At 44.8% G+C, this 21,699-nt stretch overlaps 1 protein-coding gene across 2 annotated transcripts; it reads left to right on the top strand.

The window, feature by feature from the left end:
* Nucleotides 1-3,083: 3,083 nt before the first annotated feature.
* TTC19 (tetratricopeptide repeat domain 19) lies at nt 3,084-18,531 on the top strand. 2 transcript variants are annotated; one of them, XM_075594172.1, is made up of 11 exons: nt 3,261-3,347; nt 4,502-4,657; nt 7,257-7,351; nt 8,540-8,650; nt 10,003-10,041; nt 12,031-12,087; nt 12,167-12,228; nt 12,795-12,889; nt 13,067-13,230; nt 14,926-15,088; nt 16,705-18,531. In XM_075594172.1, the coding sequence occupies exons 4-11, from the start codon at nt 8,549-8,551 to the stop codon at nt 16,839-16,841; spliced, it is 819 nt and encodes a 272-aa protein (XP_075450287.1). In that variant the 5' UTR covers nt 3,261-3,347; nt 4,502-4,657; nt 7,257-7,351; nt 8,540-8,548; the 3' UTR covers nt 16,842-18,531. The 2 variants fall into 2 exon arrangements, with proteins under 2 accessions (XP_075450286.1, XP_075450287.1); XM_075594171.1 differs by lacking the exon at nt 4,502-4,657 and having other exon boundaries at nt 3,084-3,347.
* The last annotated feature ends 3,168 nt before the right edge of the window (nt 18,532-21,699 follow it).

Below are 21,699 nucleotides of genomic sequence, written 5' to 3'. Positions count from 1 at the left end.
GTCACTTGGGGCTAGGAAATTTTTCAGATTGGTAGCTTTCCTATAAATGAATCTAGATTTCTTGACCAGATGGTCACTTAGAACCGGATCATTACTCAAAATTGACCAATGTTTTGCGACCACCTTCTCAATACTTTTATGAGCTGTATTAAAGTTGGTCACAAATGCCACATCTATTTTATCTGTGTCCAACTTAGTAGGTTTTTTGCCTTTTTGAGTTAACAGATCATCACGGTCCATAAATTGGACTCTTTCTAATTCCCTATTGAGGTGATCGGAATTGTAACCCCTTCCAATAAAGCGACTCAATAGTTTTTCCGCTTGCTTCATAAAGGTTTCATTGTCACTACAATTTCTTTTCAACCTCATAAATTGGCCTCCTGGGATGTTCTTAATCCAGGTGTCCTTGTGATTACTCGTCGCCAGTAATCACAAGGTAATCACAAGGACACCTGGATTAAGAACGCCGTGACGTCATCACGTTGACGCATGCGCGGCTTGTGTTTGGAGTAACGGCTGCTCCTGAGAATACACGGAGCAAAACTGCTGCTTATTGGCAATAAGTTATTGCTAATGTAAAAAAACACTAGATGGCGCTCTACTGCACCACAGACAGTGATAATTAAATCTTGTGCAAAAAATGTGCAGTAAAATCAAATACACATAATAAACAGTGAATAATATTAACAGTGAAATGAAGGCAAAAACAACTTATCACTCGACCCCGGCAAAAGACTGTTCCAGAAGTCTCACAGAAGGTGTAGATGAAGTTCCAGGGGAGCGTCGCCGTATGCCAAAAAAGAGAAAACAGTGGATAGTGTGATATTGCAAAAAACAATAAATAAAATGTGATTTACTCCGGAAGAAGACGTCATTACGTCGAAACGCGTAGAGTCGGGCTTTCGCCGCCATCTTGGTAGAGGAAACAAGCAAGGGAACTCTCATGGTCCTCCGTTCCGGCGAGAAGTGACGACACAATCCGGAAGTGACGTTTGCGGACGCCGCCTGTAGGAACCACTACACGAGACGATCCACGCTGTAGCAAAGATTCTATCCCAATGCTGTTTAACCTCCTAAAGCCGTAAGCCTCCAATTGTCTTTTATGCTAGATAAAGTTTATTTCTATCTACACTATGGCTGTTTTCTGCTTTTTCAAGATGTGCTGACCCATATACCAAACCTCCGGAACGGGCTGCATCACAGAGTATTATTGACTCACATGCTTGTGTTCCTGCTACTTTTGTGAGTAGGAACTTGTAAAAATCACATTTTATTTATTGTTTTTTGCAATATCACACTATCCACTGTTTTCTCTTTTTTGGCATACGGCGACGCTCCCCTGGAACTTCATCTACACCAATAAGTTATTGCTATCAGATATCAGGTCGTATATTGTCCTATTAGGCCCTGCTTTACTCATACCCCCTGGGGGTTTGTACCTGCGCACTTTGCAGTGTACGCTACCCAGAGTTACATTATTGGCAACGATTGTATGAGAGTTTTCACTCTGTGCATTGGTTTCAACCAAACTGCTCCAGGGCCTTCATAGAGACTAAGTTATAGATTATACCGGTTTTACTGATTACCCTATACAGAGGATTTGCTGGCCAGACTCTGACTCTGGCCATAAGATGAACGATCTGAGGGTTGCCATACTCAAAGGTAATCTTAAAACCCCGAAAGAGAGACGGTTGCATGAATACAAATTTATGCAACTGTTCGGGACACTTAGCAGTGGCCTAAACAGAGATCGAAATTTTATGAGTCATTACTGACACTAGTGAACTCTCGTCCCATGAGCGCTAAAGGCCATGTCTGTACATACTGTGCTATATGTATGCACACACAGCTGTCTCTCACACATACTAATACTCCTTGTTTTTCCATCCCTATACACCAATAGGGACCACTTAGTATCCACACACACTTTTAGTTGTGCTACAAACTCTCACATTTCCACACCCACCCACACCATTTATATCCACTCCCACTCCACACACACCTTGTATAAAGCACTGTATATACTGTGGGCTCTCCATTCATTTTTATTCACACTGATACACATACACACTCTTTCTTCACTTGCTTTCACAGTAACCTTTTGACACCTCTAGCCATAAAACACATCCACACCGGGGGAAGGAACAGCACATATAACATTCCAAGAGACACTGTTTTTAAGTATACCTTTTGCTTCATTCATTGTAACATCGCCGGAAGAAGAGATCAGTGTATCTCGAAAGCTCGCACAAATAAAAGCATTTCGTTAGCCACAGAACGGTATCATCTATTTATTTTTTGATTATATATATGTGTGAATATATATAATGTGTGTGTGTGTATGTATATATATATAGATGTGTGTGTGTGTGTGTGTGTGTGTGTGTGTGTGTGTGTGTGTGTGTGTGTGTGTGTGTGTGTGTGTGTGTGTGTGTGTTGAGTTGTGGCAATGTAATCTGTGTGCAACAATTGTCATCAGCATTAGTTAAAAATAATAGAAATGACTTTAGGTATAGTAATATACAATTCCATATATCATTAATGCAGCAATAGTGCCCGCAACAGCAATGTCTCCGGCATGTCCCCCTGCAAATACTGTCAATTTGGCTGCGCAACATCAAATGGCGCTGCGTTGCCATACGAACGGGAAAGTCACGTGACGTAACTGCATCACGTGACGTCCGTTGCCATGACAATGAGAAGCTACATGATGTCATGCGGTGCCACGTTGCCATAGCAACTTGACGCTGAATGACGGTACATAGCATCCTGTTGTCATGGCAACACAGTGTCATTTTAAAAAAAAATCTCCGGGTTGACCGTCAGTCGAAGGTGGCAACCCTGACGCTGCACTTTGCGCCGGTGGAGTTTTCAGTTTGAACACTCCCACCGAACAACCCGAACTTGCGAAGGACGTGAGTGCGCACACACGTCGCGTAGCAGCCACCCTGAACTCGGCCTAAAGCTGTCCAGCTGCAAAAAAAACCATGAAACAGAAAACAGAATCTGATTGACCAAAGCCACTTGTTACATCAGGGCTGGCAGATATTTGCCCTGATCAAAGATGGCTGCCAGCCCCTCAAAACGTCTTCCCCTGTTGCGTCACGTGAGCGTCGCATGGCGGCCAGGGAGGAATATGTTCCTGTGCAGGATGAGGAGTTTGTGCCGCTCGGGCCCGCGCAGCCTGTCCTGTGTGATTAAGGGAACGGGAATCCTGCGCGCTATACAGACTGCTCCGTGCAGAGAGGCTGCCGCGTGCCACCTCACCCCACCCTCACTGACCTCAGGCAGACAGAGGAGGTCTCAGCACAGGAGGAGATCTCCCTTCCTCCTGCTGACTGCAGCAGGTGAGCGCAGCTCCTTGCCACGGCGAATAGGGACATACCTGACCTCTTCCTAAACCCCCCCCCCCCCACCCCACCCCACCCCGCCCCACCCCGCGCGCTCAGGACGCGACGCAGCCTTGTTGTAAGCTCCTTGGGGTAGGTCCAACACCTGCTGTGTTGGTGTCTGCAACGCATTACTTTGCATCAATTCCAACTCCCACAGTTTCGGATGGGGATTAAAAGAATAAAAAGTATTATGGCCACTAACTTGCCCCCCTCACTCTCCAAATCTCTGAGCATGAGTGCAGCTAGCTGCAGTATGCGTGAGAGCTGCAATGAATGGCAGAACCCCCCCATGGTTGAAAGGGTTAACTGCCTTTGCAAACGTCTCTGGCAGGCAAGGGATTGCCTTGGTGTATCACCTATGTGTGTTTGACTAATAATGTCTTATAAATAAAATATAATGACAATGGTGGTTGTAAAGTTCTGTATGTATATAACCTTCACATTGTGCTGTGGAAACAATATTGTGAAACGCACAGAATACATGTGTATATATATATTTTATTTAGAGGTTTCTCAGCAGCACACAATATTTATTACAACCACAGAAGAACCATGAATAATAATAAAGCTTCAGAAAGGGTGCCCATCAAACTTTTTTTCCTTGCTTGCTGAAATCTAAGCAGCTGTTCAGTTCCTTGCATTGTGCCCATTTCTTTTGGTAAGATTTATTTAAACCTCTTAAAAGAAACTGCTAACTGTGAAAACATTCAGAAAAATTGTAGTGTTATACATTAAATGTAATGGACCTCATTTTAGCAGGCCCCCAGAAAGAACTTTTCTTTCTGTGGGTCTCAACAATTTTGTCCCAGATGCGCTCCCTTACCTGTACTATAGCTGAGTGAGGTTTTTTTTCCCAATCCCCGTATCTGCACCTCATTCTAGCATACTGTACTGCAAGACATTCCTTCCACCGCTGGATGTAACCACTTCCCAAACGACACACACAGCAAATATCTTAATACATGCTTGTCACTGGGTTATATTCACTAAGTAGCTGTAGTTATTAGCGCTTAACAGTCATACATTTGATTAACCATTATTGATTACTAGTAGCTGTTACGCTTATAACGCTTACTCACAATCTAAGGGCAAATATGCTTTATTTTCAGCTGAATAAATAGCTCTGTAAGTGCAGATTCGTCATGCTCCGATGCAGGGTATGGCATCTAATTGGCAGTTGACGCCGGGTCAGGTGCAATATCCAGGCGTATAAACTTTATGAAAACCAGCAAACCAGAAACTGACAAGTAGAAAACCAGACAGATGTACGTATAATATTTATATAGCGCAACCATGTACACAGCGCTTTACAACATTACAATAGGAGGTAAATACAATGCAAACTGGGGAATAAGGGCAACAGGTAAATGGCAAATACGGCTAAAGGAGACCCTGTCCCAAAGAGCTTACAATCTAAGTGTTATGTTGGGAGGCTTACAGACACAGGAGTAATAAGTGCATTATTAGAAGATTATAATGAATAAGTAGGGAGGAAATGGCTTAATACAATGAAGATGTCAGAGCGGGAACACACTGCTAATATGGCTTCTATTCAATATGCCGTGAAGCTATATTCCCCCTGCTGGAGACAAGTTTAGCTCCATTCAAATGAATGGGCATAAACGAAACATGGTTTAGGAGGGCTGCGTATCAAGCTTTCACCATTTGTGAGTTGATGCTTGGGAACAATGATCCTTATTGTCAGTGTGAGCCATTATCACAGTAAGGCCAGGTCTGTAGTGCCTTCGCCCGTGCGGAGGCACGCGCAGCCGTGACGTCACCCGCTTGAAGCGGGTGTGTTTTTTGGACATGGTACGTGCACGTCCGTGAGCGTGTCTAAAGGGGCGTGCCAGTGACATCACGGAGCTAGTTCGCCCTCATTGGGCGATCCGCTCACGTGACCTGTGTGTCGCGCTGAGAAATCAGTTTAACTGATTTCTCATGCAGCGCGCGTCCCCTCCTGCTTTTGCGCGTCCGCATGCCGCATGGTCGCGAACAGTGCCTTATGGCAGTCTGTTCGCTCAGCGTGCGGACACCTCCGCACGATCTGCGGTACCATGGCCCCAGCCTAAGGCCTGGGACATAGTCCAACAGACCGCGCTGAGCAGATGAACTTACCCCCTTCATCTGTGATCAGCGCGGCTTTAGCAGCCGCGTATGGAAATGCAGGAGACAGGCAAGTTTAAATTTTGCAGCGGAGGGCCCGTCACGTGACTGCCAAAAGCCAATGGCAGTCCGTGATGCCGTGGCGCACTAGCTCCGCCTCCCGCCCGGCTCCCACACGGCATTTAGAAGCGCGCACGCTGACGCTCATGCAGGGACACTAAAAAGCTCCTCCTTGAGCAAGTGAGTGTCAGCGCTGCTCGGCGCTCTTCTTCTCACCATGTCCGAGGCCTAAGAGTTGTTAATCAGAGCTCTTAACAGTTGTATGTCTTTATTTATATAGCGCCATTAATGTACATAGCGCTTCACAGTAGTAATACATGTGGTAATCAAATAATTAACAGATAATATAAATAACAGGTCATGGGAATAAGTGCTTCAGACATAAAAGTAACATTAAGGAAGAGGAGTCCCTGCTCCGAGGAGCTTACAGTCTAATTGTTAGGTAGGGGAGCGTATAGAGACAGTAGGAGGGAGTTCTGGTAAGTGCGTCTGCAGGGGGCCAAGCTTTATGTATCATGTGTCCCGTATTATCCACAGTGCTATTCATACGCTTCTTTAAGCAAGTGTGTCTTAAGCTGGGTCTTAAAGGTGGATAGAGAGGGTGCTAGTCGGGTACTGAGGGGAAGGGCATTCCAGAGGTGTGGGGCAGTCAGTGAAAAAGGTTTAAGGCGGGAGAGGGCTTTAGATACAAAGGGGGTAGAAAGAAGTCTTCCTTGAGAAGAACGCAAGAGTCTGGATGGTGCATAACGAGAAATTAGGGCTGAGATGTAAGGAGGGGCAGAAGAGCGTAAAGCTTTAAAAGTGAGGAGAAGAATGGAGTGTGAGATGCGGGATTTGATCGGAAGCCAGGAGAGGGATTTCATGAGGGAGATGCTAATCTAGAGGTTAATGCCACCTAAATTCTGGGGGATTTGATAGATTCAGAGAGAAGTGTTGTGCCCAATAACTTCTCCCGTGCCTATCACCGCTCCCCAAATCTCATGTAGATAAGTGCTTCTAGTTATACATTGCTTGGCTGTGCAAAAATGATCTAATAGACACAGCTCAAACACACACTCCCATACTGTATGTTGTGACACTTTCTTTAATCTACCACTAAGGGGTAATTCAATATAGTCCAAAAGGGGCGATCATAGGAAAAACTGAACTTTTGTCCGATCTAACAAACTGTTGCCTGCTACCTGCTGAGTATCTTCATATATTGATGCTAAAAGAAATTGAATGAATACATAAGCTACATCATGGTGCTCAGGGAGCCGGGAGGAAGGAGTTATACAAAACAAAAGGTACACAATATAGCAAAGGATGATGGTGGCATAATGAAAGAAGGCTAATTGAGGGCAAGTTAAAAATAATGTGTTCATGTCAGCAAGCAGATATGTTATGTGAAGATATTCGTACAGAGGCAATGGTAAGCCGAGTTCCCTAATATTTCAAGTGCATTCATATTTAAATGACCTAAAAAGTCTTTGGTGGCACAGAGATCTCCCATATCGCACATTATTTGCAGTGATTACAATAAATGCAGGTTTGATTGGGATAGATGGTACATAAAAGGTTATATTTGTCCTATGTTATTGTGAGGTACAGTAGGTCAGGGCATTGTTATGTAAACATTTCATATGAACTAATTATTGTTAACACAGTCGAAAACAAATCGCTGTATTTATCTCTTAACCGTTTTTTGTTTGTTTTTAGCATTTTCCCTTTTCTCTACATTTGCTGATAAGGATCAGGGAGAAGATCTTACAGATTCTGAAGAAAATCTAATATACCTATTAAAGAAAGCCAAGGTAAAGCAAGATCTAAGCTAACTGTGAATCCTACAGAAGTAGCCGTGAGCACATCAAGTTAGGAGCAGGTTCTGTGATTCCTCGTTGCTTCCATTCCCCTCCTCGTTATTGCCTTATTGTCTTATTGCTTTACTTGGGGGGTCATTTAGTGCATTGGCTGTTTCGGAATACATTGAACTACCCTCATAATCTATTAGAATTAGGCCCAAAGGTGGGGTGCTACTTTGATGCAGGCGCTGCCGTCCTCACCTGGCAGAGAAGTATTTCAATGCATTGTATTGCTGTCCTATCTGTGAAGAAGTTCGGTGACTGATTGCACTATATTTGATGTCACGAGATGTAACCCTGTTTTTCAAATCCAATGTTTTCTTTCCACTTCCCATAGTCTATTTTTACTTTCATCCCAGATTATATGTACGTTATAATGTCATATAATATTTAGTATTTCTAAACTAAAATCCTAATCAATACACCTCCACTGCTACTTGTGACTGTGTCAAGAGTCTGGAGTGGTACGTTACACAGACAGTCAGCAGTCGGACCTGTAACACTAAAATACATGTGGCGAGTAGGAAAAACACAGTGCTGGGAATGGTGATTCCATACTAGTATACTGTACAATATAAGTTGCATAGTAGATGAGGTTGAAAAACGACATACGACCATTACGTTTAACCTATGCTAAATTTAGGCACCAGATACTTATCCTATATTTGTACTTACAGGATATTGATCCAGAGGAAGGCAAACAAAAAACCCCAGTGAAATATTATCCAATGATATCGCATAAGGGGGAAAATAAATTATTTCCTGACTCCAGATATTGGCAATGAGATTTCTCCCTGGATCAACATCCTTCCCAAGTTTACTTATTTTGTATATCCCTGTATACTTTTCCTTTCTAAAAAAAAAGATGTCCAACTTTTTTTTTTTTTTAAAGATATCTATTGTATCTGCCATCACAGTCTCCAGGGGTAATGGATTCCACATTGTAACTGCCCTTACTGTAAAGAACCCTTTCCTTTGTTGCTGATAATCTCCTTTCCTCCAACCTAAAGAATATGACCCCATGTCGTTTTACTGCCCTTGGGATGAATAGTTATTTTGAAAGCTCCTTGTGTTGTCCCCGTGAATGCACCTTTTCATGAAACCCATTGCGTTCTCTCGCGATGTTTTTCCTTCCCGCAGTTGAGCATCATGAAAGGTGAGATGGAGGAGGCAGAGGAGATTTTGCACCAGGCTCTCCATCTGGCTCAGCAGTCTGACAGCAAGAGGGGCATTATCTACACCTATGACCTGGTACTTCTCTGCTTTAATATTGGTACAGAGCTTTCCCCAGCACGGCCTGCACTAAAACTTGTGTGTGGTCACAGAAAACCTTATTGCTTTTTTTCCACAAATTGTCTGAAAGGACCACTGTGTGCTGTATTGTGTTCAAAGCCAAAGAAATCACAATGCAGCAGAAAATGATAGCGACAATCAGGCTTGTTTTTTAAAACTGATTTCCATTCAATCTGCCTATAAAATAAAAAAACATTAACTCATTGCATTTCCTTACTCATTTTCTGCTCAGAAACTGTACTCGACATCAGGGGTGAGCAAACATTTGGTGCTGCGCCCCCCTGCCTGCTCCCCCCCAGTGCTCGCGCGCGCCCCCCCCTTACCTTTGTGCCGTTGTCAAATGACGGAGCGGGTTCAAGTGACGTCACGTCAAATGACGCCGCGTTGCCATGGCGACGGGCATCAAATGAAGCCATGGGGTGATGTGATGTCATATTACATGACCGTTGCCATGGCGACATGATGCCCGAAGTCGGCTGAATCAAGATAAGTGAGTTACAGAGGCCTCGCGCGGTCCCCCGGCATTTAATTTAAATGCCCTGGGGAAGAGTGCGGGGCCTCTATAACCGCTGCTCACCCCCTCCAACCCCGCCACCCCCCACCAAAAAAATGCGGGGGCAGCGGCGAAGGCCTCTGTAACTTCACATACCTTGGCTCAGACAGCTTCTGGTGATGCATCGTCAAATGACACCGCTGTTTCACGTAACGCCATGTTACCATGGCAATGTGACGTCAGAACGTGACGCTGAAGCCAAGGTAAGGAGGGGAGTGTAAGGAGAGGGTGACAGCTGGCAGGGGGGCGCATGGGAAAAAGATTGTGCACCCCTGCTCTTCATAACTGGACACAAGTATTGCTAATGTAAAGCTACACCATCTCGCAATACACAAACTGAGGGAGAATCTGCCCTAAAAAGTTTAGTCTTCAGAGCACAGGAATAAGTGGAAAGCATTGGGTGTTTGTGTACTTGCCGGAAAGCAGTGGGTGTTTGTGTACTTGCCGGAAAGCAGTGGGTGTTTGTGTACTTGCCGGAAAGCAGTGGGTGTTTGTGTACTTGCCGGAAAGCAGTGGGTGTTTGTGTACTTGCTGAAAAACAGAGAGGGTGACAGCAGTAAAAGTTAATTCTGAGTAGGTGCAAAAAGATTAGAAGTAATTGCTATAGCAGATGTTTGCTGGGATTCTGTTAGCGCCAATGGAGAATATTGCACCGCATTCTGCGTTATAGCTGCCATTGTCGGTTAACTCCAGGTCTGGGTGTGCAATACTCTGCATCAGCACTTTAGTGAATCTCTGTTTTCTCTTCTACTTTCAGATGGCTAACCTTGCTATTCTCAGGGGGCAGCTGGACAGTGTGAGTATAACTTTAATCAGGGCGTTTACAGGGCCAATGACAACGTGTAACAGGATCAGTGAAAACAGATCTGGTTGTACAGTATATCAGCCTACTTCTAACTCTAGCTAATAGTTGTAGGATACATTAATGCAACATAGACCTCTAACTGGTTTCGAGATCTTTGTTATAATAGTAACAGTTAGAATATGCTCACCAAAGTATGAAGAACATTATAGATTCAGACATGCCAATATATTGTAATCAATTAAGCAGTCATTTTCCATGACACAGTATAAGCAACATTTTTGGCCTAATTGGGGTCGTTCCTCAGGGTGACTGAATCAATATGTTTGACGCTTTTATGGATTAATTGCAGCTGGGAAAGACATAGGGACAACAATCTGAGGTCCCTGCAATTTTGTAGTAGGAATGTATAAGCGCACTCTGAATTCTTAAATGTGCCTCTGATACCCTCACACATAAATATTATGGCTCAAATTGACTAAAATGCCAGGAAATGTTACAAATGGCGTTCCTCACGCAAACATTTTAGGCAATAAGTCCTCAGAATGAGAATAACATAAAATATAAAGGTAAACAGGGCCTAAAGAAACAATGCATGCAGTGTGAAGGGGGAATCCCAAAAATGTGACACAATAGTAATCGGTGATATAAAGGGCACAACACGTCATTAGACAAATAAATAGGCTGGATTCTGGTTGCAGCACAATCCCTTCTAATAATTGTTCCACCAATTCTTCCCAAAATAGTTTTGTCGTCCAAGTCAGGGGAGCGCAGTGTAGTAACCGGAAAATAAGAGATTGGACAGAATATAGTGCAATACGTCCTTACAAAATAACTATAATGTGGACACAAATCACTGATGAGAACTGTGAGTGAAAGGACTTATCCCGCCGCCTCGTGAAAACCTGATCCCACCAGGACGGAGGAACGAAAACATACCTATTGTTTTAACAATGGCGAACCCTTCCAGGGGAAAGTAGAGAGAGAGACAGTATAAACCAGGGGTGCGCAAACTTTTTAAGCTGCGCCCCCCTGGCTGCTCCCTTCACTGCCCGCGCCCCCCTTACCTCTTAGGTCGGCGTCAAATGACGCTGCGTTGCCATAGCGACGCGTCAGACCAGCCATCTGAACCTCGGTAAGTTCAGTTGCAGAGGCCTCACGTGATCCCCCAGCATTTCATTTCAATGCCTTAGGGAAGAGCACGGGGCCTCTGCAACCGCCCGCACCCCCCCCACCCCCCCCCCCTGTTTGCGCAGCCCTGGTAAAAACTATTCTTTATATAATGTAAGCACTTAAAAATGAACAATCACACTGTGTATGTTCTTTAAAACATATATAAAATCTATATATCCCACAAAGAGAGATACAGATTTTATGTGTCAAGTTTACTAAGCATTACTATATTCCATAGGATACTTTCCAGCACTGAGAGGTGTCTTATGTGAGTTACAGTAAGGCCTCGGGCATGGTCAGCGCTTATGCGCCGACCCATGCTGAGGCGCGCTGCTGCTCGGCACTGAGCCCCTGCAGCCGCAATGAGAGCGGCTTTAGCAGGGGCTCGTGCACGCGTCCGCACGCTTGGGGAAGCACGCTTGGGGAAGCGTGTGTTTCACAGAGTCTTGAGATTTTCCTGCTTGCCGGAGCGCAGGGCCGGTCACGTGAGCGGTTCGCCCAATGAGGGCGAACCAGCTCCGTGGCGTCACTGGCCTGCCCTCAGACCCGCCCCCGACACGCCCACGGATGGTGCGCTGTGTAAGGCCAGGGAAAGCACCGCTTTCCCTGAGCCTCAGCGCGCCTCAGCCCGGACAAAATCACTATGTCCCAGGCCTTAGTGTAGTGGAAGCAGTCATACAAATAGTAAATACTGTCCTATAGACTTATTTGTGCCCCGATGTGAAACACTATAGTATTTGCTTCTCAGATACTACAATAATTGCGTATTGAACTGCAGATATTTAGTTGTTCATCTTTTGTGTTTTTTAGTCTGAAAAGCTATTCAAAGCAACACTGGTCTTCATGCTTGATGGAGGTGTAAAGCAGGTACGTTTTTGCCTAAACGTATGTCCCACATGATCGCCACACTTAAGGTAACATAAAATACTTTTGTCTTCTCTCCCAGGATCACATTTCCTTTATTGAGATATCCCTCAAGCTGGCCAGCATCTATGCTGCACAGAACCAGTAAGTCCCTGCGAGTTAAACCCCTCAGTGCTACTAGTGCAGGGCAAAGGTCAGGATTCTTTTCTGTGCTGCACAGGACCTGCATGTCTTAGGCCTCGGACATGGTTAAAAATACAGCGCTGAGCAGCGCTGACGCTCATGCTCTCCTGCTCAAGCAGGAGCTTTTTTTTTTTTGTCCTTGCATGAGCGTCAGCGAGCGTGCTTGTGAGGCGGGTGGGAGCCGGGCGGGAGGCGGGGCTAGCACGCACGTCACGGCGCTGATGTCACGGACTGCCATTGGCTTTTGGCGGTCACGTGACAGGCCCTCCGCTTCCCTCAGCGGGAAAAATGCAATTCCACACGCCTGCGGAAGCGCCATCTAAAGCCGCCCTCAGTAGGGATGATGGGGGTAAGTGTTCTGCCTCAGCGTGGGTCAGCGCTGTCTTTTTGACCATGGCCCTGGCCTTAGTGTATTATAAGGAGATCAGACAAGGACTATTTTCATCTTTTTGCGTTCCATATAAACGGGTTGCATGTGCTTAGATGTCACCCTCCTGCTGACCGTTGGACTCTTGTTTGCACCGCAGGAATAAGTTGGCTGTGGCAGGCTACCAGTTCTGCATTATGACTCTGGAGGAAAAGATAGAGAAGGAGAAAGATCTGCCGGTGGAGATCCTGGCAGGTGAGAATGCAGTCATGCTGTCCTCTTTATCTACCCCTGCAAACAAGCGAGTGAATACACTACCACTGGCATACGAGGCCTGTGACAGACACATACATAGGTACCAATGCACACCATCACATATTACTGCTATACATGCACATTACCGGCTATAAAATACTATTCTCATTTATTTAGCACTTACAGCAGAGGAGAAATCAAACACCCGCCTCCTCCTAGGATTGTGTCTGGATTCATATGGACGTTACCTACTTGCCAATGCACAGTATTCACAGGCACAAAGTATGTATGAAAAGGCACTACAGATCTGCAAGGAGGAGCAGGGGGAGTTACACCCACAGGTAAGCAGGGCAGCCAGTCTAATGCAATGGAGGATCTGGACTAGGTTATCATTCTGTAACCTTAAAAATGTCAAGTTTATATGTATGGAAGCAGTTTGGCAATCAAGGGCGTTAACCTTTTTTGGCCAGTATGTTCTGTTAAGTTACACACAAATAAAAATACCACTTGTGAGCACATTCGCATGTCTCGGACAGGTCGCCAAATTTGCCTTTCCCGATTAACTGTTAGCATACAGTGCTTTTACTGCAGCCAGGGATTCTGGGTAATGACATAGAAATGAGCACTTGCAGGGTGTCAATATATGCTTCTTACCCATTTTAACATAGACCCCTATTAAGCTTATGCCTTCCATATTACACAGTTTTTCAGTACAGCCTGGGTAAAAGAAGCGCATAGCCAGTAAACCTACTCACAGACAGCTGTTTCACCGTCAGTGTGAGGATGGTTTACTGGCTTTGCAATGTGAAGCTGGGAGTGGTTAAAACCAGACACACACAAAGTTATGGGGAGGGGGAAAAAAAGTGCCAAAAACCCTCCGCTGTACTGTGTACAGCAAATATTCACATGTCTGACAGGTCACAAACCTGCCTTGCCCCATTATCTGTTAGCATACAATGCTTCCACTGCAGCCAGGGATTCTGGGTAATGACACTCACAGTTAAGTTACAAGTAATCAAAGAATCCTCAGGGCAATGGCTTTGTTACCAGCTGTCTATGACTGGTTGTGCTTAGATGACGCTAGGGGCAGAGTAAGTCTCTCCAGATGCCTAAATGTGTGTTGCTAGTTGATATTGGGTAACGTCAAAGTTATTTCTAAAACCTATTTGGAATCAGATCCTCAAATTGTGCCAATTAGTCGCTAAGCAATTACTACTTTGTAGCACCATCTTTACACACACTCCCTGATGAAGTTACAAGATACGTAAGTAAACGTGTTGGGTCAAGCGGGTATGCAAGGGCGCCGGGGTCTGACGAACACAGCTCTCATCTGCTGGAATCTTTAAATCTACTTTTCGAGGAGAGCGTTCTTGTTGGGCAGTGCACTATGGTTCTCTGTTGGGCAGTGCACTATGGTTCTCTGTTGGGCAGTGCACTATGGTTCTGTTGGGCAGTGCACTATGGTTCTCTGTTGGGCAGTGCACTATGGTTCTGTTGGGCAGTGCACTATGGTTCTCTGTTGGGCAGTGCACTATGGTTCTGTTGGGCAGTGCACTATGGTTCTCTGTTGGGCAGTGCACTATGGTTCTCTGTTGGGCAGTGCACTATGGTTCTCCGTTGGGCAGTGCACTATGGTTCTCTGTTAGACCGGATATAAACTTTGTCGGACTGAGGTTCATCATTTGGGAGATTTTAAGGCAACATATCGGTAAAATATTTGAGATTTGTGGCTGTGCGAGCAGATCTGTCTCCACCAAGAAGCTGTGCGGTTTCACAGCTGATTAGAGAGCACTAATATCTGATTCCTTTTAACCTCTGATTGATCTGTGTGCATTGGGGGGGCCACCAAACAGCTAATCCTTGGTTCAGGTCATTTGTAAATAAAAAAATATATTTGTAATGCTTAGGGGGAGCGCAAAATGTGAAGGGCTTATGCTTTAATACACCTTGCTCCACAGCTCCATTCACATACTGGACTTGGGTGTCCTTGCACACACACCTATGATCACTTTCCTTTGCTTTTTTTTTTGATGCAGACAGTGACGCTGATGAATGATCTAGCAACAGTGCTAGAAGCGCAGGGTCACCATGATGAGGCCTATGCTTTTGTGAAGCAAGCATCGGAGCTGGCTCGGAAGACTGAGCACCCTGACCAGCATGTGGTGCTTAGTAACATGGCATTGATTCTAATGTATCAAGGTAAAAACATTGCTCTACTGGAGGACCTGTGTCACTACATTCCAGTAGTAATGTGCAGTGACCCCATCATTTGCAGTCCTTTTTCCATGTGTGGTAGCTGGCGCGTGTAGGTCCAGTTAGAGCTTTGCCTAAACCAGTGCTTATAATTTTAGGTTTCCTTAACCAAAAAAAATGCTGTTGTGAAATTCTGCGCAACCTCAACTTTCTATAATAGTGCGTCTGAGATCAGATGCAATGTAAGGAACTCCAACCCTCTCTAATAGCGCATCTGAGATCAGATGCATTGTAAGGAACCCCAACCCTCTCTAATAGCGCATATGAGATCAGATGCATTGTAAGGAACCCCAACCCTCTCTAATAGCGTGTCTGAGATCAGATGCATTGTAAGGAACCCCAACCCTCTCAGACTAACGCGTCTTAGATCAACTGCATCCTAGATATCCTATTATCAAGTAATGAATGTGGTCAGATTCATCCATTGTACTTCTGCAGTTGCCTTCATATTAAATTATAATGAACACTGCACGCCCAGTTCTGAGACTTTAAAATTTTTTATTGTCATGAGTATCCATAGCATATCACTAATTCCACCCGTGAAACCATGTTTTGTTTATTTACAAAAACAAAAAATGTAAAAACATGTTTTGGGGTGTTTGGTTTTTGCACAAATGATGGTCTGTTCGGGTTACAATTTCAAACAGTTGGCTGTGTACAGTATTGTGATCATGTGCTCCTTCACAGTTAGTACTGTGAGGCCTTTTACAGACTTACGGTAACAGTGCTAAGCGGCTCTCAGCTGCAGACAAGGCCAGAAATGTACTGAAAACACTTCTGGGCTGATTCTATATGTGCTGACATGGCCGACCTCGTCCGTCCTCATTGAAGTCAACTGGGAATTTTAGCCAAAAATTAGGCCGCTTTGACAAATATAGGGGAAGCCTCTGTCTGTTGCAGCTTGCATCCGATGCGCAGTGTGCAGCGCTGTAAATATATTTTTATTTTTAATGGCCTATGATCACTTCAGTCATCAGTAACTCTCCCCTGTAGAATTTCATTATGTGGTTGCACTTGTTTTAAACACACGTTTTGTCTTTGAGTTTTCTAAACCATGACTGTGAGATTTATAACAGGATGGGTTCATTCAATACTTAGATAATAAGCAGATCCTTTTGCTGCTGGAATGTCCACAGCATTAGAGTTCCACAGACTTTCCAGCTCTGTGACCAATTGATCACTTGTATAGTAATCGCATAGGAGCCCTCACTATCCCTCTGATGCTGGTAATGTAAATTCTCTGATAATGCCCACAGTTTGCCGATAGTTGCAGATTATAAGGGGGCTGGTTGTCCTAAGGGCCACCTGCCTGCTAGCCCTTATAATGCCCAGTGAATACAGTAGGCCACGCTAAAGGTTAGATACTTAGAAGTTGCAATAGCTCTTCTTCAGTTGTCCTTCTCTAATATCAGGAATATTTGCATGGGCACCCTCTTATCATGAGTATTCTCTCTCCTGAGCACTGTACAGTTTTTTGAAGCATGTTTATCTTGTCTGCCCTTATTATTTTTCCTTCTCTGCCACTAACATGCTATTGTCTTTTTGTGTGAATGGGATCTCAGGGACAGAACACTTCGCTGACGTCGAGCGGATCTTTAAGGAAGCTCTGACACAAGCAGAGAAGAAAGGGGACTCTGCTTCTATTCGGAATATTCAGGAAGGACTGTCTGAGCTGGAAAGGAGGAAAAAAGGCTTTTGACAAGATCACAAATGCTCACGTTCAATAAGCTACAGTCCATGCACAGCAACCCCCCTTTCCATATTGCAGAAAGGTTGTAAAACAGTAGCGGTTGATCAGTGTAACAGAACACAAGGGAATTTTACCTAGGTTTGCCCTATTCTACGCTGGATATCATGGGGCTTATTTCAAGTTCTCAGCAGTTACATTGGAAAGCAGCTCTGAGCTGCACAAACGGGATCCCATTTGCCATTGTTTTCAGACTTTTTGCATCCACATGTCTGAAATCAGATACACGCTCCTTCAATTCAAAATAAAAATAACATATTTATTTTAAAGTAAAATTATTATTTTTTGGAGGGGGGAAGACTATGGAACCTGACAATTGTTACATTCATATTCCCAGAAATTACTACACTGTATTACCAGCTATTTTCAGTGCTTGGGATGACTGTTGGCATGAGTAACTTCATACATACACTCCTGCCTGGTGCTTGAATGGTCTTGACATGGAGTACGACGACTTAGAGGCTGGTACCTACTAGAAACCAAAACATCATGATACAGTATTAGTATGAATTAGGCACTTGAGTATATAGGAAAAATGAGCTGACTAATTATATCTTTTTTAACCTGGTACTTTCAAGGCTTTATTTTTTTTGGAGCACGAAAGTCCTACAGGAAGCAATCTATGCATTGCAGTTACTGAAGGGTTATGCCAGATGCAATCTCTTACAAACATGCAACAGTTCACATTTATGTCGTAAGATCTGTGTGTTATATTTATAATATGTTGAAAGAAGTGTATCCCTCAAAACACCTACTCAAGGCATTCCCAGAAGTACAGTACTTGGTGTTGTATCGGCATCTACTTCGCTATCCTGCTCATTCATACAAATGTATATCCGTCAACAGATCATTTATCAATCTCACTAATGGGAACCGCGCAGGATTATATTTTATTTGATGGCTGTTGGTGGTTTTATTTCGTTTATTTACGGTTTTACTCCAGGAGGGCTTTGAACACAGTCACTTGTGACAGTGCAAGATCATTTTTATTTTAGGTGATTTACAGGGGGATCTCTTCCCTGCATAAAAGCGTATACAACCTCCCTAAGTGCATTCAGCTTGTTTTTTGAGAGCTCAAAGCAAGAGTGCATGCCTGCAGAGTTTTGGGACCAGGGTGAGTGCAAGAGGCACTGACCTTTATCCAAGTTAGGCCACGGATATGCTAGGTGCACGCCTGTCGCTGGAGCGATCGCAGCCTGTAGAAATGGCTATGACGGGGAGGCGTGGCCGTGACATCACGGAGCTGGTTCTCCCTCATTGGCTGAACTGCTCACGTGCACGTGACAAACACATTTTTTTTGTGACTCCTTGAAAATCTGCCACGCGGTCACGCGCTCTATGTCCTGCCTCAGAGGTACGGCTTTATATGGGCACGATCGCATCGAGTATGGACACGGCCTTATAAAATCCTGGAGAAATGTGCTGGTCGTTTCTTGTTGATTTTTTTTATTTTTTGTGGCTGGGAACCATCTTCACTACCCCCTAGTCCCACATGAGAGAGGAAGAAGGTGCTGTTTAGTTAGCTCTTCCAGGGGGGAGTTTGTTTTATTTTTGTTCTGTTTATGTCACTGTGCTTTTAAGGCATGGTTCACCCATATATATTGTATTTTTCCTGTGGATGAATAAATCACAGTAATGCTTATTGTTTGGGGCTGCATATTTGAGTTTAATTTTGATATCACCACTGAGAGAGAACATATAACATAGATTTTTATTGGCAGACAAGGTGTTATGTGGGGGGTGGGGGGTGCTCATTACTTTGTGGTCCTAGGATCCCTTGCCATGGAGCTGGCATTACTGTCTTATCTCCTTCACTGGCAGAGGGGATCTGCAACTCAATAACATAGAAATGCATTGCAGGGCCATACGAACAAAGGGGACAACACACATTTATTTGGGCTTTGACAAGGACAAATCATTGGGACACATTGCATTATGGGATATCATTTTTTTTTAAAAAGAACACAAACTTCAAATAAAATGAAAAGATACAACATACCTGTTTCTACGTTTACAGGCTGCAAATAGCCTGCTTATTATAACATTATTTGGTCTTTTGTGCAAGCATCAATAGAAATGGGCAATGTTTGGATGGTACAAAGTTTTATGAAAATTATGTCGACTAGATACCTCTACAAACCACAAATGAGGTGAAGGTAATCGGAAGAAATGCAGCACATCCCACAGCAAATGCAAGCATAAGAGTCCAGAAGATTACGGTACCTGCAGGCAAGGGAGAAACAACCGTGTGGTGATTTAAATATTACATCTGCTCTGAAGTTGTCTTCCCCTTTCTTGGGGAGACTTCAGACCCATTCAAATGAATGGAATATAAATCTGCACTGGCATATTGAATAGGGGTCTAAGTGGAGGGATTTACAAGTTCAGATAATGGGTATTGGCGCTTGATCAGCGTTAACTACTGTTTGTTGGAGATGGATGATGGATCAATTGCCAATCTGGATGCCGACACACCCAGCCCTGGGGGTCTGTGTAAGGAGTTAGAAGCCGGGTCAATGTAATGTTGCTAAAGGTATGACAAATAGCCAAAATAGGGTTTGTCTCAGTGTAGAATTTATTTTCTCACAAGAAGGGAAATTATACACACACACACACACACACACACACACACACACACACACACACACACACACACACACACACACACACACACACACACACACACACACACACACACACACACACACACACACACACACACACACACACACACACACACACACACACACACAGAAAGAATATCACTTCTAAGCACATTCACATGTCATAGACGGGTCTGCAACCCCGCCTTTCACCATTATTACCTAGCATACAGTGCTTCCACTGCAGCAAGGGATTCTGGGAAATGACATGCAAATGTGTCACCTTTTGCCTGAAATCCATTTTTACATGGAACCCTTACAAGCAAATGCACTGCTGTTCAAACAGTTTTTAAGCACAGCATGAGGTTAAATGCAAAGCCAGTCTAACCACTCACAGACAGCTGTTTCCATTATCGGTCTCATCAGTGTGAGGTTGGTTGTACTGGCCTTGCAATTTTCAAGGTTGGGTAGGTTTACCATACACATTTTAAGTTATGGTGGGTGAAAAGGGCGACAATATTCCATCAACACTGTCCTATCCACACAATAGACTTATTGAAGCTTTGTAAATACCTCCCTAATTATCTTATTAATGCTCCACTTTGCCCCCAAAAATGTTAATTGCGGGATCATCGGTACATTTGTTTGGTTACATTTAGATCTGGGGTACCCTTAGAAAAAGAAATTGAACTATGGCGAAATCAAAAATCGGATAAGAAAGTGTCAATTGAAGTGTATTCTAGTGTTAAGAGGAGAAGGAAGAGACCCCGTTTTAACTGCAGCATCCTGTTACTTTCAGCAAGTTACTTTATCTCACTGAGGGGGTTATGCACTAAGCAGTGATAAGTGGGTTTTCTGGGTGCTATGCACAAAGCAGTGATAAGTGCTTTTAAGTGAGATAACTGCCTTTATAGCGTGATACTGCCTGCTGTGAGATTCACAAAGCAGTGATAACAGTGCAGTAACCTGCTATAATGGCTACTTAAAAGACTTATCACTGCTTTGTGAATCTCACAGAAGGCAGTATCACGCTATAATGGCTTTTTATCTCACTAAAAAAGCACTTATCACTGCTTAGTGCATAACCCCTGAGTCTCAGGAATCCCAAAAACTATTAAAACGGATGTTACCTCCTATTCAAGTCCATGCATGTTAACGCATGTTCGGGGCAGTTGCCACATGATGAATCTGGGTGTTCGCTTTTTAAGCAGAAAAAACATATTTGCTTTGAAATAGTGGACAGGAAATGGGTGTAGCTATTGCCCCGGGCCCTGCCTCTTGGGGGACCCGCTCTCCTCTTCACCCCCGCGTTAAACAGGATATCCTGGCAGAGGAATCAGTATCTGTTAACACAGGCAGAGCAGAGGAGCGCGCTGTAGCAGCAGACACCGGATCAGACCACTAGAGTGCGCTCCTCCCCTGCTGTCCTGCTCTGCCTAACAGCTGCCGAGGGAGAGGTGATGGTGGGGTGGGGATAGGTAATGATGGTGAGGGATAGAGAGCTGATGATGGTGGGGGGTGGAGGGGGGAGAGAGAGAGGTGGTGATGGTGGGGGGAAGAGAGGTGGTGATGGTGGGGGGAAGAGAGGTGGTGATGGTGGGGGGAAAGAGAGAGGTGGTGATGGTGGGGGGGAAGAGAGAGGTGGTGATGGTGGGGGGGAAGAGAGAGGTGGTGATGGTGGGGGGGAAGAGAGAGGTGGTGATGGTGGGGGGGGGGGGAGAGAGAGGTGGTGATGGTGGGGGGGGAAGAGAGAGGTGGTGATGGTGGGGGGGGGGGGGAGAGAGAGGTGGTGATGGTGGTGGGGGGGGGGAAGAGAGGTGGTGATGGTAGGGGGGGGGGAAGAGAGGTGGTGATGGTGGGGGGGGGAAGAGAGGTGGTGATGGTGGGGGGGAAGAGAGAGGTGGTGATGGTGGGGGGGAAGAGAGAGGTGGTGATGGTGGGGGGAAGAGAGTGGTGATGGTGGGGGGGAAGAGAGAGGTGATGATGGTGGGGGGGAAGAGAGAGGTGGTGATGGTGGTGGGGGCAGAGAGGTGATGGTGAGGGGGAAGAGAGGTGATGATGGTGGGGGGGAAGAGACAGGTGATGATAGTGGGGGGGAAGAGACAGGTGATGATGGTGGGGGGGAAGAGACAGGTGATGATGGTGGGGGGAAGAGACAGGTGATGATGGTGGGGGGAAAAGAGAGGGGTGGTGATGGTGGGGGGGGG

This window comes from Ascaphus truei, chromosome 3 (assembly GCF_040206685.1).
Source record: "Ascaphus truei isolate aAscTru1 chromosome 3, aAscTru1.hap1, whole genome shotgun sequence".
NCBI lineage: Eukaryota > Metazoa > Chordata > Amphibia > Anura > Ascaphidae > Ascaphus > Ascaphus truei.
The sequence above is the reverse complement of the archived record's forward strand: the minus strand, read 5'-3'. Positions and strand labels throughout refer to the sequence as shown.

Excerpts from the sequence above, each read along its gene's own strand:
- TTC19 (XM_075594171.1), top strand. The coding sequence starts at position 3,137 with ATGTTCCTGTGCAGGATGAGGAGTTTGTGCCGCTCGGGCCCGCGCAGC. Across the intron at positions 8,651-10,002 it reads TTATCTACACCTATGACCTG|ATGGCTAACCTTGCTATTCT; the intron begins GTACTTCTCTGC and ends TTCTACTTTCAG. Across the intron at positions 12,229-12,794 it reads ATCTATGCTGCACAGAACCA|GAATAAGTTGGCTGTGGCAG; the intron begins GTAAGTCCCTGC and ends TTTGCACCGCAG.